The 12180-nt window shown below is 35.8% G+C and overlaps 1 protein-coding gene across 3 annotated transcripts in view; it reads left to right on the forward strand.

Moving 5' to 3' along the window:
• The window catches only part of EMC2 (ER membrane protein complex subunit 2), a 36605-nt gene that overhangs the window by 7746 nt on the left and 16679 nt on the right, over positions 1-12180 (forward strand). For all 3 annotated transcript variants that reach the window (XM_053953623.1, XM_053953614.1, XM_053953630.1), the window contains exons 4-5: positions 3718-3803; positions 6642-6699. In XM_053953623.1, the coding sequence (XP_053809598.1) occupies positions 3718-3803; positions 6642-6699 (144 nt within the window). The remainder of the gene's footprint in view (positions 1-3717; positions 3804-6641; positions 6700-12180) is intronic.

Genomic DNA, 12180 nt, shown 5'->3' on the forward strand with positions numbered 1-12180 from the left:
CATAGGTGTGCAACAAAAGACAAGTGCGGGATAAGCTGTAACAAAGGCAATTCCACTTACATTTTATGAAAAATTTAGTGCATGGTTTATGACAAATGGCACATTGAAGCTGTGGAATCTCCTTTGGAAATGCTTAAAAATAGATTGGGGTATGGTTCTGCACTCCCTTGGAAACTGGCTCTGTTTTGAGTGGGAATTTGGAGCAGGTAACCTCCAAAACTCCATTGCAATCCAAATTATTTGGTGGTTGTTGATAAAAATATTGTTAATGGATATTTGAGTCAATTTGTATGCAAATGTATTTGACTGATATAAATAACAATTGTGATAGAGTTAACTTATTTTGAACTGTAACCTGTTTGTTAAATTAAAAACAAAAAAAGCCACTGAAACAAACAAACAAAACAACCCAGTCAGCTTAGCTGATCCTTTAAAGGCAAAAACAGGAAGAGGCAAAAGTTTGTCTTACAGAAAAATGTTAATAATCTTTTCACCCCTCCTTCACAAAACAGTCAGAAGAAAACAGAGGCTTACCTTGTGCCCTGAAAGCCACCAAGCTTGAGCTTATCCTAGGTAAAAAGCCATTTTCAGGGCTCCAGGTCTTTCACCACAACTCCTCCTCCAGTGCCTTGTTCTCTGTCAGATGACAAAATATCTCATAAAATCTTTGAGGTTCATGTGATGTCATTTGGGTAAAACTTAATGCAAGGAGTCAGACTAGAGGATGAAGTTGGGAGAAGGGCAGTTTGAAAGCAGGCAGAGCTAGACATATAGGGTTATCTGACCCTATATGTGTGTATATATATATATATATATATATATATATATATATACGTTGAAATGGAATATGCTGGAAAATGTACTACTACAAGACTTTGAACTTGTGAACCCACTGAACTTCCCTCTCTTTTGTCCCTCAGAAGAAAATACTGTTGTAGTATAGCTGTTTGTTTAAACAAAAACAAATAGACTTAGTGTTTAAATAAATACATTTTTGTGTCCTGATTTATATGTAAAACAGATTTGGTCTTTATTTTCAGGGTCTTTTAAAGAAGACTTTCACAAAATTGTTGACAGAGCCAGTGTTGAAAGATCAGTTGTGAAACGTTCTTTGTTTTTACTAACCCTAGCAGGGAGTTTAAATTTCAGTGTCTGTGCCCTTTAAGGAATATTGCTTGAGATGAGGGAATGCAACATTTTGTATGCAGCTTGGAAATGAGATTAAAAGCATAGGTGGAAACTTAGAGGTTTTTTTAATTTGATTAGTTTATAATAAATAAGTAGTTAATTTGAACAAGTTTACATCATCTGTGGCATTTTACGACAGCTGTAGCTCCAAAGTAGACAAACAGCTTTGGCTCTTCTGTTTTTTTAGCAGTGAGCTTTTGACAGCTAGGATGCGTTTGCTTAGGGGGATAGGTATCTGCTCCAAATGAGAAGCTGAGATAGTTTTCAAAGTAATTCCTCTGACTTTTCATTTTTTCTTTTTTTTTTTTTCCATACTTATTACTTTGCCCTTTCTGTCTTGCACCAAAAATCCATGTGTAATGCATGCCCCTGCTGCAGCCAGCCAGTTGGTTCATACAGGTGGTTTAGTGCAATCACCTATTGTTGGCAGCACTTGCATTACCAATGTTTTACCTGCTGAAGTCCAGGTTTATATTTTTCTGCCTTTGTCTGATGTTTAAAAAGTCAGAAGGCAAATGAAGTGCAAGTTGAAGTTTCACATGCAAATTGTGTTTGCCATTGTAACTGAGAGAATCTCACAAGTAGATTACTGACATGGTGTGAAACCGGTCCTCAATAAAATAAATTATTATGGGGGTAACAAGTCCCAGTTTAAAAAGAGGACATTCAGTGCTGCTGAGTCCAGAACATTTTGGAGATATAACTGGTGTAGTTTATTAATGTGCTTTTGGTTTTATCAGTGTTACAGTGAGTTGTTCATGACTTTCCTACAACTTTTCCTGTCACTTTATTGTGTGTGATAGCTTAATCTACAGGAGTTTATTGTGGCCCCTGGACTGCTGTGTTCAGTTGAGTAATGGTTGTGTAATGAGATCTAATGTGAACAGTTCTCATCTTGCATTACTCCTGCACTTGAGCACTACTTTCATATTGTCAATGAGGATTTTTTAGATGTAAAAGTCTATCTACAGATTGGACTTTAGTATTGTATATATTATAATATTTCTATTTGTACTTTTTTTTTTGGAGAAAAATAGTACATGTGTTTATAAAAATCACTATCCTTCAGGGTTCACTGATCACTAGACCACAGGATGGATTTATTGTATGCAAAAGTTCTTTTTAAAGTCTACAGGGTTGTCTGGGTTTTAAAAGCTGGAGTGGATATACTTTTCTGGAGTTTTATGTAAATTTTCCTGTCTCTTAAGAATGGTCAGAGATTAGTTCAGTCATCATGTAACATGCTGCTAAGTACATGTAGTTTTTATGACTAGAGCAACAGCAGTTCACCTAGACATCACTCCAAGTGCCAGTAAACAATTTCTGTGCTGAACCTGAGCCTTCCTGCAATGTGAAGTTGCATTGTAAGGATCTTGGTTCTTCGCAAATCAAGTTAATTGGGATGAATGTGACCCTCGTGCTTGAGGCTAAGCATCACAACTTTGGTCACTGTTGCTTTTCTCTTTTCTGTTTCTTAGCATCTGGGAGAGATGCAAATATTCCTCTTGGATGTGCTTTAGCAACCTGTTTATCTACAGAAACAAAGAGGGATCCTAATTGTTACTGATTTGTACTTTGTCCTTTGACCTGTGAATTTGATGAGATGGAACAGATTATGTAGGTCTCTGCTAGAACCTTATGTCTGAAGAACAAGTTTTTAAGTTGAGTTGCATAAATAAGTGCCTAGAAGAGGATTCAGCGTGAAGCTTTTAACATGATGCACACCACTGGTCTGTTTTGAGAACCTATGGACTGTCCTGCCTCCCACTGTCATGAGTCAGCTGGGAACTTCACAATAGCCACATCCATGATATGGTTATGAGTTAGCTTGCTGTGGGGAAGTTGTGACTCAGTCCCTCTACCAAATGTCCTCTGCTAATTCAGAAAAATCTGCCTGTGATGAATTCTTTTTATCCAGCCTAGATGTCTTACTGATTTCAGGAGTTAAAAATTATGCCTCTTCTGCCAGCAGGCTGTACCCAAGCCAGTGGCAAACATTTTCTTTGGATTTCAAAGTTTTATTTTAAAAATAAACACAGAGCATTATATTAGCATAGTTTGTTCCATTGTGAAATATCCATTTATTAAAGAAGTATCAGTTAAGCTCTTACTGTCCTTGTTTTTTTTACTGTCTTGTGTTACTGTGGGGCAACTAAATAGAATTTAGGTTTTAATAGTGTCAGAGCTGTTTTGGTAGGTGAGTGTTATTTTCTGGGCACATAACTATTTCCAAGGGGGCCTGGCAATCTAATGCCCTGTATGGAAGATACTTCTTAAAATCAGTCATCTAACAGACTGAATTTCAGTTTCCGACCTTCTCTTTGTCAATGCATTTTATTGTTTGTTTCAAAAATTGGTATTTACTTTTACTCAGAACTGGCATGGTAGATATGTATTTATAATTCAACTGTCTATGGTAGATAGTTGAATTATGAGTGAAGCCCTCTTTTTTTTTGTGTTTTTTTTTTCTTCTTCTAGCTTCTGTGAAGATAATTATATTCACAATAGTATTTTTGGTTCTTTGTATAGTTTTGTCTTCAGGAACTGAGGCGGCAGTTTCCTGGGAGCCACAGAGTTAAACGATTAACTGGAATGAGATTTGAAGCCATGGAAAGGTAAAACCTGAATTTTAAAAAATGTGCTTACTGTCTGAAAAAAAATGTTTGCTCTTTCTTACAAAAGCATTCAGCCATTGCAAAATGGCAAAATAATGCTGGGCAGTTCCTTTATAGGAAATAACAGTGTGCATGATCATATTAAGACTTTTAGACATCTGTAATGCATTTTTGCAGATACTATGCAGTGTTTCATTTTTGCAGTCTTCCCATCAGAGATCATAGATCTAAAGGATCTCTTCCTTCATAGCATAAGTCATTATACAGCAGAACACTGTCTTTTGGCAAATGCTGTGAGGTGTAGGTTTCATCTCAGAGAGCTAAGGCGGCATATGAAAATCAGTGCCAGTGTTTTTTTTGCCTTAATTGTTCTGCTATACTGATTACTGCAGGGTGCAGCTCTTTACCCTTATTTCCTGAGTGTGGGTAAATTAACTTAAAAACTATTACATCTATAGAGTTTGTTATAAAAATAAATAAAAAACCAAATGGAATAGAATGGCTGAACATAAAAATCAGACCTTTTTGAAATATCATGTAGAAGGGTTATGACATATGAAGTTCAACAGAAATTATTAAAATAACGAACAGATCAAAACTTTGCAACTTTCCACATGAATGACCTCAGGACTTGCAGATTAACTTTATTGTACACATTTCTCCTTGGATGCATCTTTGTTGTCAACATTCTGTTCTATAGCACTTGTCTTGGGTGTTAAGAATGACTTCCAGTGCATTTGAATGATAGGAAATCTGTTCCATGCCACATTTTGCATAGAGTTGGTGAGTTTGGAGCCTTTAGACCATCTTAATAAAAAGAAATTGGAAGCACTAAATGCTAAAAAAGCCTAAATGCTTTTTTAAAAGATAATTACTTAGCATACTTCATCCATTACATTCTTGCAAAATTAGCTTTGAAAATGGTATTTGATATGAAACACTGACAAATGTCCATTGCTTGGATCAACGAGAATGAATAAGTGGACTCCATTCACTGGAGCTGTCTCAGGGCAACCAGGTGCTCTGTTTCATACTCACTTTATATAAAGTGCGTATTTTTGAAGAGTTTCCAGTAAACTTAGCTCTCTTATCTACATTTTATATAGGGTAGGAAGACAGAGAATTACAGCAGTTTTTTCCCCTTTCTGAAATCTATTCAGAAGTAAAAATAGATCATAATTCTGTTCAGGCTTATGTGACTGCATTAAAGATGTTATTGCATGGGACCTGATCTCTGTGGGAGATGACTGCTGCACAAACATCATGTATGGTTTCAGCAATTAAACACTATTGAGCCACAGTTTTCTGAAAGTGCTCATCGAAGTTCTCAACAAAATGTCTCTGTCAGATCAGATCCTTGAGATCAGACTGTCAAGGACCAGAGAAAGTAACAAAAACTGAAGTTTGATGTCCATAGGTTTTCTCTAGAAGCCAGAGCAGAAAGAGGCTTCAGCTTGGGGTTGTTTGAACAGGAACCCATCTGCAGGTGCTCTAAGCCTTGCCCCAGAGAAGTGTGTCTGTCTCCCCTGATTATAGAAGAAATCTAGAAAGATTTAGGCTGCAGACATCATGTTTCACTTCAATTGAAGCAAATTTCTTTTTAAATTCTAAGTGACTTGTAGCATCTAGGGAGAATCCTGCTTTCCCTGACAGGAAAAGGAAACAGTGAAGAACATCCCCAGAGACTGACACATCCCTGTACACTTGCTAATAAAAAGAATAATGTTCTAGAACTTCACCGTGTAAAGCTGGGATTATAGCCATCAGATTCAGTCTTCTAAAATGCATTTGACAAAGCAGCAGTTAACAGAGAACACAAATACAGCATTTTACAGCACATCTGCTCAAGTCTGTAGCAGTTGCCTTCTACTCTTTCTGCTTTTGTGCTTCCTTTCACAGTAGTTCCTATAACTTAGGGTAGCTGGAGTGGACAGCTGAGCTATGGTAGTGTCAGCAGTGCTTAGGGAACAGTGTAGGTATGTAAATGAGTGTCTAAGGTGATGTCTAAGGAATGTAGAGCATCAGAAATCAATCAGCAGTATCTCTGACAAACTGCTTGTCAAACTACACATGAAGACACAATGTCTGCCCTAGTTCTCTGGCGATAGTTCAACAGCTGTGTAGTGAAATGTGGTTTGAATTGAATTATTTCATTTGTTGGGGCCATGTACACAGCTGACTGAACACACAGAGCTGTTTCCCAGAAGGTTTGAAGTGCTCATAGCACCTGAAGTCACCTGTTTCAAGCACACTTCAGATAGCAGAATTAATTGATAAAAAAATAAAAGAAGTGATAAATTGTGGAAAACATTTTCTGTAAAGATTTATGTTATAATCTATGGTAGACTCCTATAGGAATGTTTCCAGTTTGCTGTATGCAGCTGCTTATACTTTTTAAAGTCACAACAGAAGGAACTTTACATGAAGTTTTAAGTTACAACAGTGAAGTGGAATGTCATTATTAAAACTTTTCAAGTTTTGGAGTTTCTATTTTTGGGAGATGGGAAAGGGGGAGTAGGGATGTGGTGGTTGAACCTATTGGGTAGACATCAAGAGAACAGGCAGGAGAGTGAGATGCTGGGTGTAAAATACCCAGGTTGCTGCTGAAATGGTATTTCATGAAGCAATTTCCATGTGTTTTTCTTAACTGATTACAAAAATGTTACTGTTTATACTAAGCACTCTCAAAATAATGTTGTATAAATATAGTTTGCTTAGTATATGTATATTATATGTCAGTATAAAAAATGCAGGAGGGTTATTAGCTATTGCAAAGAGAGACAAAAAGTCAGAAGTTCTGTCTTAGCAGAAATAAATGTGAATGATTTCTTTGTACAGGTATGATGATGCTATCCAGTTATATGATAGAATTTTACAAGAAGACTCAACTAATACAGTAAGTTTAAAAGATAATTCTAAATGGCACTGATGTGTTGTTTGAAATTGTGACTATATTTTCTGTTTCAGTGTAGAAAAATGTGTGTCTGTATTGCTGTATTTGTTTCCTTTAGTTTTCTGTTATAATAACCATTGTTATCATTTCATGATGGGAAGGTGTGATGTAATACCTTCTTAAACACTGATTTTTCGAGACAGACTATAACTAGTGATCTTTCCAGAAGTCTTAGTAGTGTTTAGAGCTGGGCCTTTCAAACTCTTTCATTTCCCAGCATATGGAGTATTTAAAAGACTAATATAGTCTGTTGCATGTCTTCTATGTCCCTAATGCATGATCTTACTTCAGGATTGACTATTAATACACTCAGGTAGTGCTTGAATAGCAATTATTTTGATTCATGTCTGGGACATTTTACTAGCTCTTGAATCAGAATGCATAAAGCATGTCAATTGTATAAAACAAAATCTGAGACAGACTGTACTGTTCTTCTAAGCATTTTTGAATATTGTTGGTAAAAGCCACTGTGAGCTATTAGCTGGCAAAATAAAAGTCTAGAGAAACTTGCAGCAATATATTTTCATTTATTTTTTTCCCACAAGGATAAAACTTGATAAATTAATAAACTATGGAGTTTCAGATTTTTGTATGACATAATTATTTATTGGAAAATCAAAAATATTAATCATGGAGGGTGTATGTGTTACTTGGCTTTGAGGAACTGTCTGTTGGGTAAACTTCTGTGTAAGTGTAATACTTGGGCTATTTCAGATGTTTCGGCAATCTCACGTAAATCTTCCTAGGTGTGTGTTGAACCTCTTCCTTTCCTTGGTCAGCTTATTTGATGTCGTCTTCTATTCAGGAGGAGAAAACCCACAGAAACACAGATAACTGGGATTAGAACTAGGGTATGCCAGAGGTGGATATAGATGATGTACCACCCCTTTAACTAAGTAAACTGTAAAAAAAATCTATCAAAACAAATTAAAAAGCAAGCAGCAACATTAAAAAAATACCCCAAAACACCAGAAAGATATTTTTGAGGCAACACATGTGGAAACAATACCAAGTTAAGCACTTGAACAACAGTGGTAGGTTAAAGTCCGTCTGTTAGCAGTGCTAGAACTCACAGATTTTGTGCAAGGGTAAAAGGAACTGTTTCAGTTCTTCACTCTTCTTTTTCACTCTCCCTGAAATAGTAGAAGCTTGAGCTCAACAAGTTTTGAGCACAAGATGCATTGGTGTCCACAGTAAATGGTGGATTTTATCACTGCATGGCCCAAAGAGTTTGACACAGAATCTTCAGAGTCATGTTGGACCAATATGGAACCCACTTACAGTGAAAGCACAGAATGGGTCACCTTGGTACATGTTTTATGGCCTTTTGCTGATACCAATGGAAGATGGAGCACCATATTGTAGTGACTTTTATGGACCACAGATCTTGAAGTATACATTTTTGGCAGTTTTACTGTTCTCTCATCTCAACATAGCTAACATCATCTGCATGCTTTGTTGGATGGCATTACAAAACAAAATTATATATTTAAATAAGTAAAATGCATGATTGTTTCTTTATTTGAATTTTCTTTGTAACCAAATCATAAAGATCCATAAACTTGTAAACATAAGTTATAAATTTATATTAGAACAGTTGTGTGGTTGAATTTCTTAATTCTAATAATAGAATTGGAGAATGTTACATGCAAAGGAAAATTCCTTGCTATATAACTAGAATTGGTTGGATAAGGCTTGCATGTCAAGAGTGAAAGTTAGGTAAAAGGTTTTGATAAGTTGTCGTGTAGATTTCTTTGTGTCATTTACCTTTTAATTATTTCCATGCACACATGACTGCTGTAGGAAAATAAATATCTCAGGCTTTTAGAAAAGCAACTGTTGCTGAGTTTGTCTTGGCATTCACTTAATTTTATAGAAATTTCTTCTGGTCTGCTGACACATGGAGTTGCTTATATACATTAGATGTTTTGGCAAGTACTTTAAGTGAAACACTGACATTTGTTCACACCAATCATGTAAAAATCATAGCTTGCAGTGACTGATCAAAAAGTAGCATGGAAAAAGATTATTCAAAAAATTACTTCTTTTAGACATGTAGCAAAATTTTCCATTTTAAAAAGTAAAGTTTGAACTTAAATTATGTAATGAACATTTACACTTTCATGTGAAGTTTTGTTGCTGAAATTAAGTTAACATTAATTACTTAATTTCTTAGGATACAATTCAAAATAGTCTTTATTTTTTAAAATAGGAACATCTCTAAGTTTTATTTCACTCTGCACTTAGTTTCTGAAAAAGATGATTCATTTGGCAATGGAACAGTGTTAATGTCACCTCAGAGATTTTGTTTCATTTTTCAAAGTATGTAGATGTTGAGTCATAGTCTCTTTTCTAAAGACTTTAATGAATGAAATGTGACTCTTGTGAAATGCATAACTTGCATACATTTCAATAGGGTAAGAATTAGAATCTTTTCCATTCTTGTCTGATTTGGTTGAAATGATGGTGTTTTAGAGGTCAAGCTGACAGCTTCCTCTTACTAAGGCTGCATAGTATTTTCTGTTGTAGGGCTCTTTTATTAATTAAAATTTCATGTAGTGTCCAACTGAAAATGTTCCTAGTGATGCTGAACAGTGGCTGCTTTGTTTGTAGATCTTCAGATAAAATGCTTATTCTGTTTCTCAGAACAAAATAAAAGAGAGTTACTGTTTTTTAGTAGTGTTGGTAGAAGGCTTTTTTTTTTGTTTGTTTTTGCTCTTTATGTATTTAATTGAGAAATCCTTATCCTGCTCTTCTTTGGAAGAAGACCTTTTAGTTAGACAGGTAAGTATTTTTCATCAGTCAGGCTCTTCTTGAGGTGGTCTGTTCAGCAGAGTAGAGAAGCTTGTTGATGAGAAAGGAAATTGAGTTAATGTGTTCAAGACTTAGGTTGGTGTCTAACCTGCTCCAGTGTCATCCTAGTGCACCTGCAGTTTCTCTTGATTATTCAGCTCAGCCATCAAGAAGATTGCAGAGCACTTGGTCAACACCAGGGAAAGTGAGATAAGGTGCAAAGTTCCACCTTAATTCTAATCCATAGAAAATCTGGAGTCTTTATTAGGATAATTCTTCAGCTATTTTTCTTGCCACTTTTTCAACCAAGCTTTTCATGCAAGACACTGTCTGCTTCCTTAGCTTAGAACATGTGGATAGTCTCATTACCATCATGGGTTTAGTAATAGAATTGTGTGAATGAAGAATTTAAAATTTTTGTAGTAAGACTGTGCTCTCATCAACTCTGTTGTTTATTGAAGTGGGCAGGAACAACTGTATGGATATGGTCACGTGAAGTTACCCTTTCTCTTACTATTTTGAGATTCTTTTTGTGGATGAGCTGGACATATTTCAGAAGAGGCACAGGAGGTGGTTGAAAACCTCTATATACTAGAAGGATTCAGTATCATGTAAATAGGCAGCAGTTATACACTATGAATATTTGAGTTCATCACTTTCTGTGACTCTGCATAACTGCTATCTTGACTGTATAGGTAACCTTTCTTTCCCTACCTCCTTGTCCCCACTAAATCAGATGAGAATAATGAGCACTGAATTTGAGCACTGGAAATCTGTTTTTCATCTGAACTGTGATAATTCCTTAAAACTGCTGCAGTAGCTGTGAATTCATTTTCAACAGGGACCTCCTGTGAACATCTTGCAGCTTTGTACCTTTATCTACAGGATGCTCTGAGTTGCAAAAGGGAAAACTGCTCACCAAATGAAGCATCTACTAATGGGCAGAATTTTCTGAGGTGACATGTGTTTCCTTAAATATATTGGCCACACTGCCAAGAAAGACAGAACTAGACCTAAACATAGGTGTGTACAGTGATAGGTTTAAAGGGAGTTGAACAAGATAGCTTGGCACTGACTGACACAGGATGGAGTTGGTGAGAGTTGTGAAGAATGGCTGTTCCTACTTCAGTTAGTTCCCAGTGTGAACTGATGTACTCATCAGCTGGGAATGCCCTATGTGGTCCTAAAAAAATGGTTTTTTTGCTTTTGACAGAGCATCATTTATCATTGCAGGGTTTTTTGCTTCTTGTTCAGTCATGATCAGTGAAGTGAGAGAGCAGAGTGCATTCCACCATTTGTCCCATGTTTTGTGCGCGTAGTACTTTTAAATATCGATGGAGATTTTGTCTCTTGAAATTAAGTATTTGAGAACAGAAGAGCAACTGTACTGCAGTTGTGGTAAAAGTCCATTTTACTTGTCCTGTGTCTGGCTTTGACTTATTGCAGATACCAGAAGTGTATAAGAGCAGGGCAATGACAGTATACTGTGGTCTGTTTTGCCAGTTCCTATTCATCTTCATGATGCAGTTTTCCTGTGCCAGAAGCGTTAATTCTGTTTTTAAGAGCTCTTAATGAAATTTCTGCATAGATTTATTTTTAAACTTGCTTAAGTTTGCCATGCCTACATCTACAACATAATTGAGAAATTAAATATTGTAATTTTTTAATGGATTGTGCAAATCTCCCGTTTGTGGGGTTTTTTTTTCCATTCCCACACCTTCAATCTAACATTTTCATGTAATGCCTCTGAATTTGTCTATTACTGTTCAGCAGTTGTTTTCACTTTATTAATACTCATGACTTTAGGGATCTTTTGTACTTTTCTTGCCTCTAAGCTAAGAAGTCTTGTTGTGCAGCTATTCGTGTTGCCATTCTGTGCCTTAAAACTCTGCTGTTCTCCGTGTCATTTCTGTGTTTTTTCCTATATTTTGGTGAGAAATGAGAGGACTGAACAGCAGTCAGTATTAAAAATGCAGGAGCATTATGAATTTACAAATAACAAAGTGATGCCACAGATGTGTCTCTTCTGTATTTTTTTTCTGATAACTCCAATATCACAGTATTTTCAGTTTATGGTTTTGGGGCAGGGTTTTTGGATTTTTTAGGATGGTTTCTGAACACTGAATTGATGTTTTGTAGAATTGTTTATTGCAAGTCCAGTAACTCCCTCCTAACTGGACAAATTCAGACAGTTTTTTTGTGTACATTAAATTAGCATTGTTTGACCCTATATGCAGCCATTTATGTAGATTAAATTTCACAGATCATTTTATTGTGCTGGTAAAAGTATTCATTATGATTAATTATTGTGAATGCTATTCTTTGCACTTGTCTTTTGTTCTTTATACTTAAATAAGTCCTTATCAACATTTAACTTTACATTACTATTAATTCCCTTGTTAGATCTCTTACCAAGAGTGCTGAGCAGTAGGTTTTAATACAGGTGATTCTGTGATTCTCAGTGCAGAGAACTCTTTTCTCTATTTTATATCTTTTGACTTACTTATTTATCCATGTCAAGACCTTCCCTTGTTAGGCTGTGGTAACTATAGTTTCCCTCAGAGCTTTAAGCATCAAGGTGAGACATCTTGTTGAAATTATATTTTATGTCAAAGATGACTTTTACATGGA

The sequence above is a fragment of the Vidua chalybeata genome, chromosome 1, assembly GCF_026979565.1.
Source record: "Vidua chalybeata isolate OUT-0048 chromosome 1, bVidCha1 merged haplotype, whole genome shotgun sequence".
NCBI classification, from domain to species: domain Eukaryota; kingdom Metazoa; phylum Chordata; class Aves; order Passeriformes; family Viduidae; genus Vidua; species Vidua chalybeata.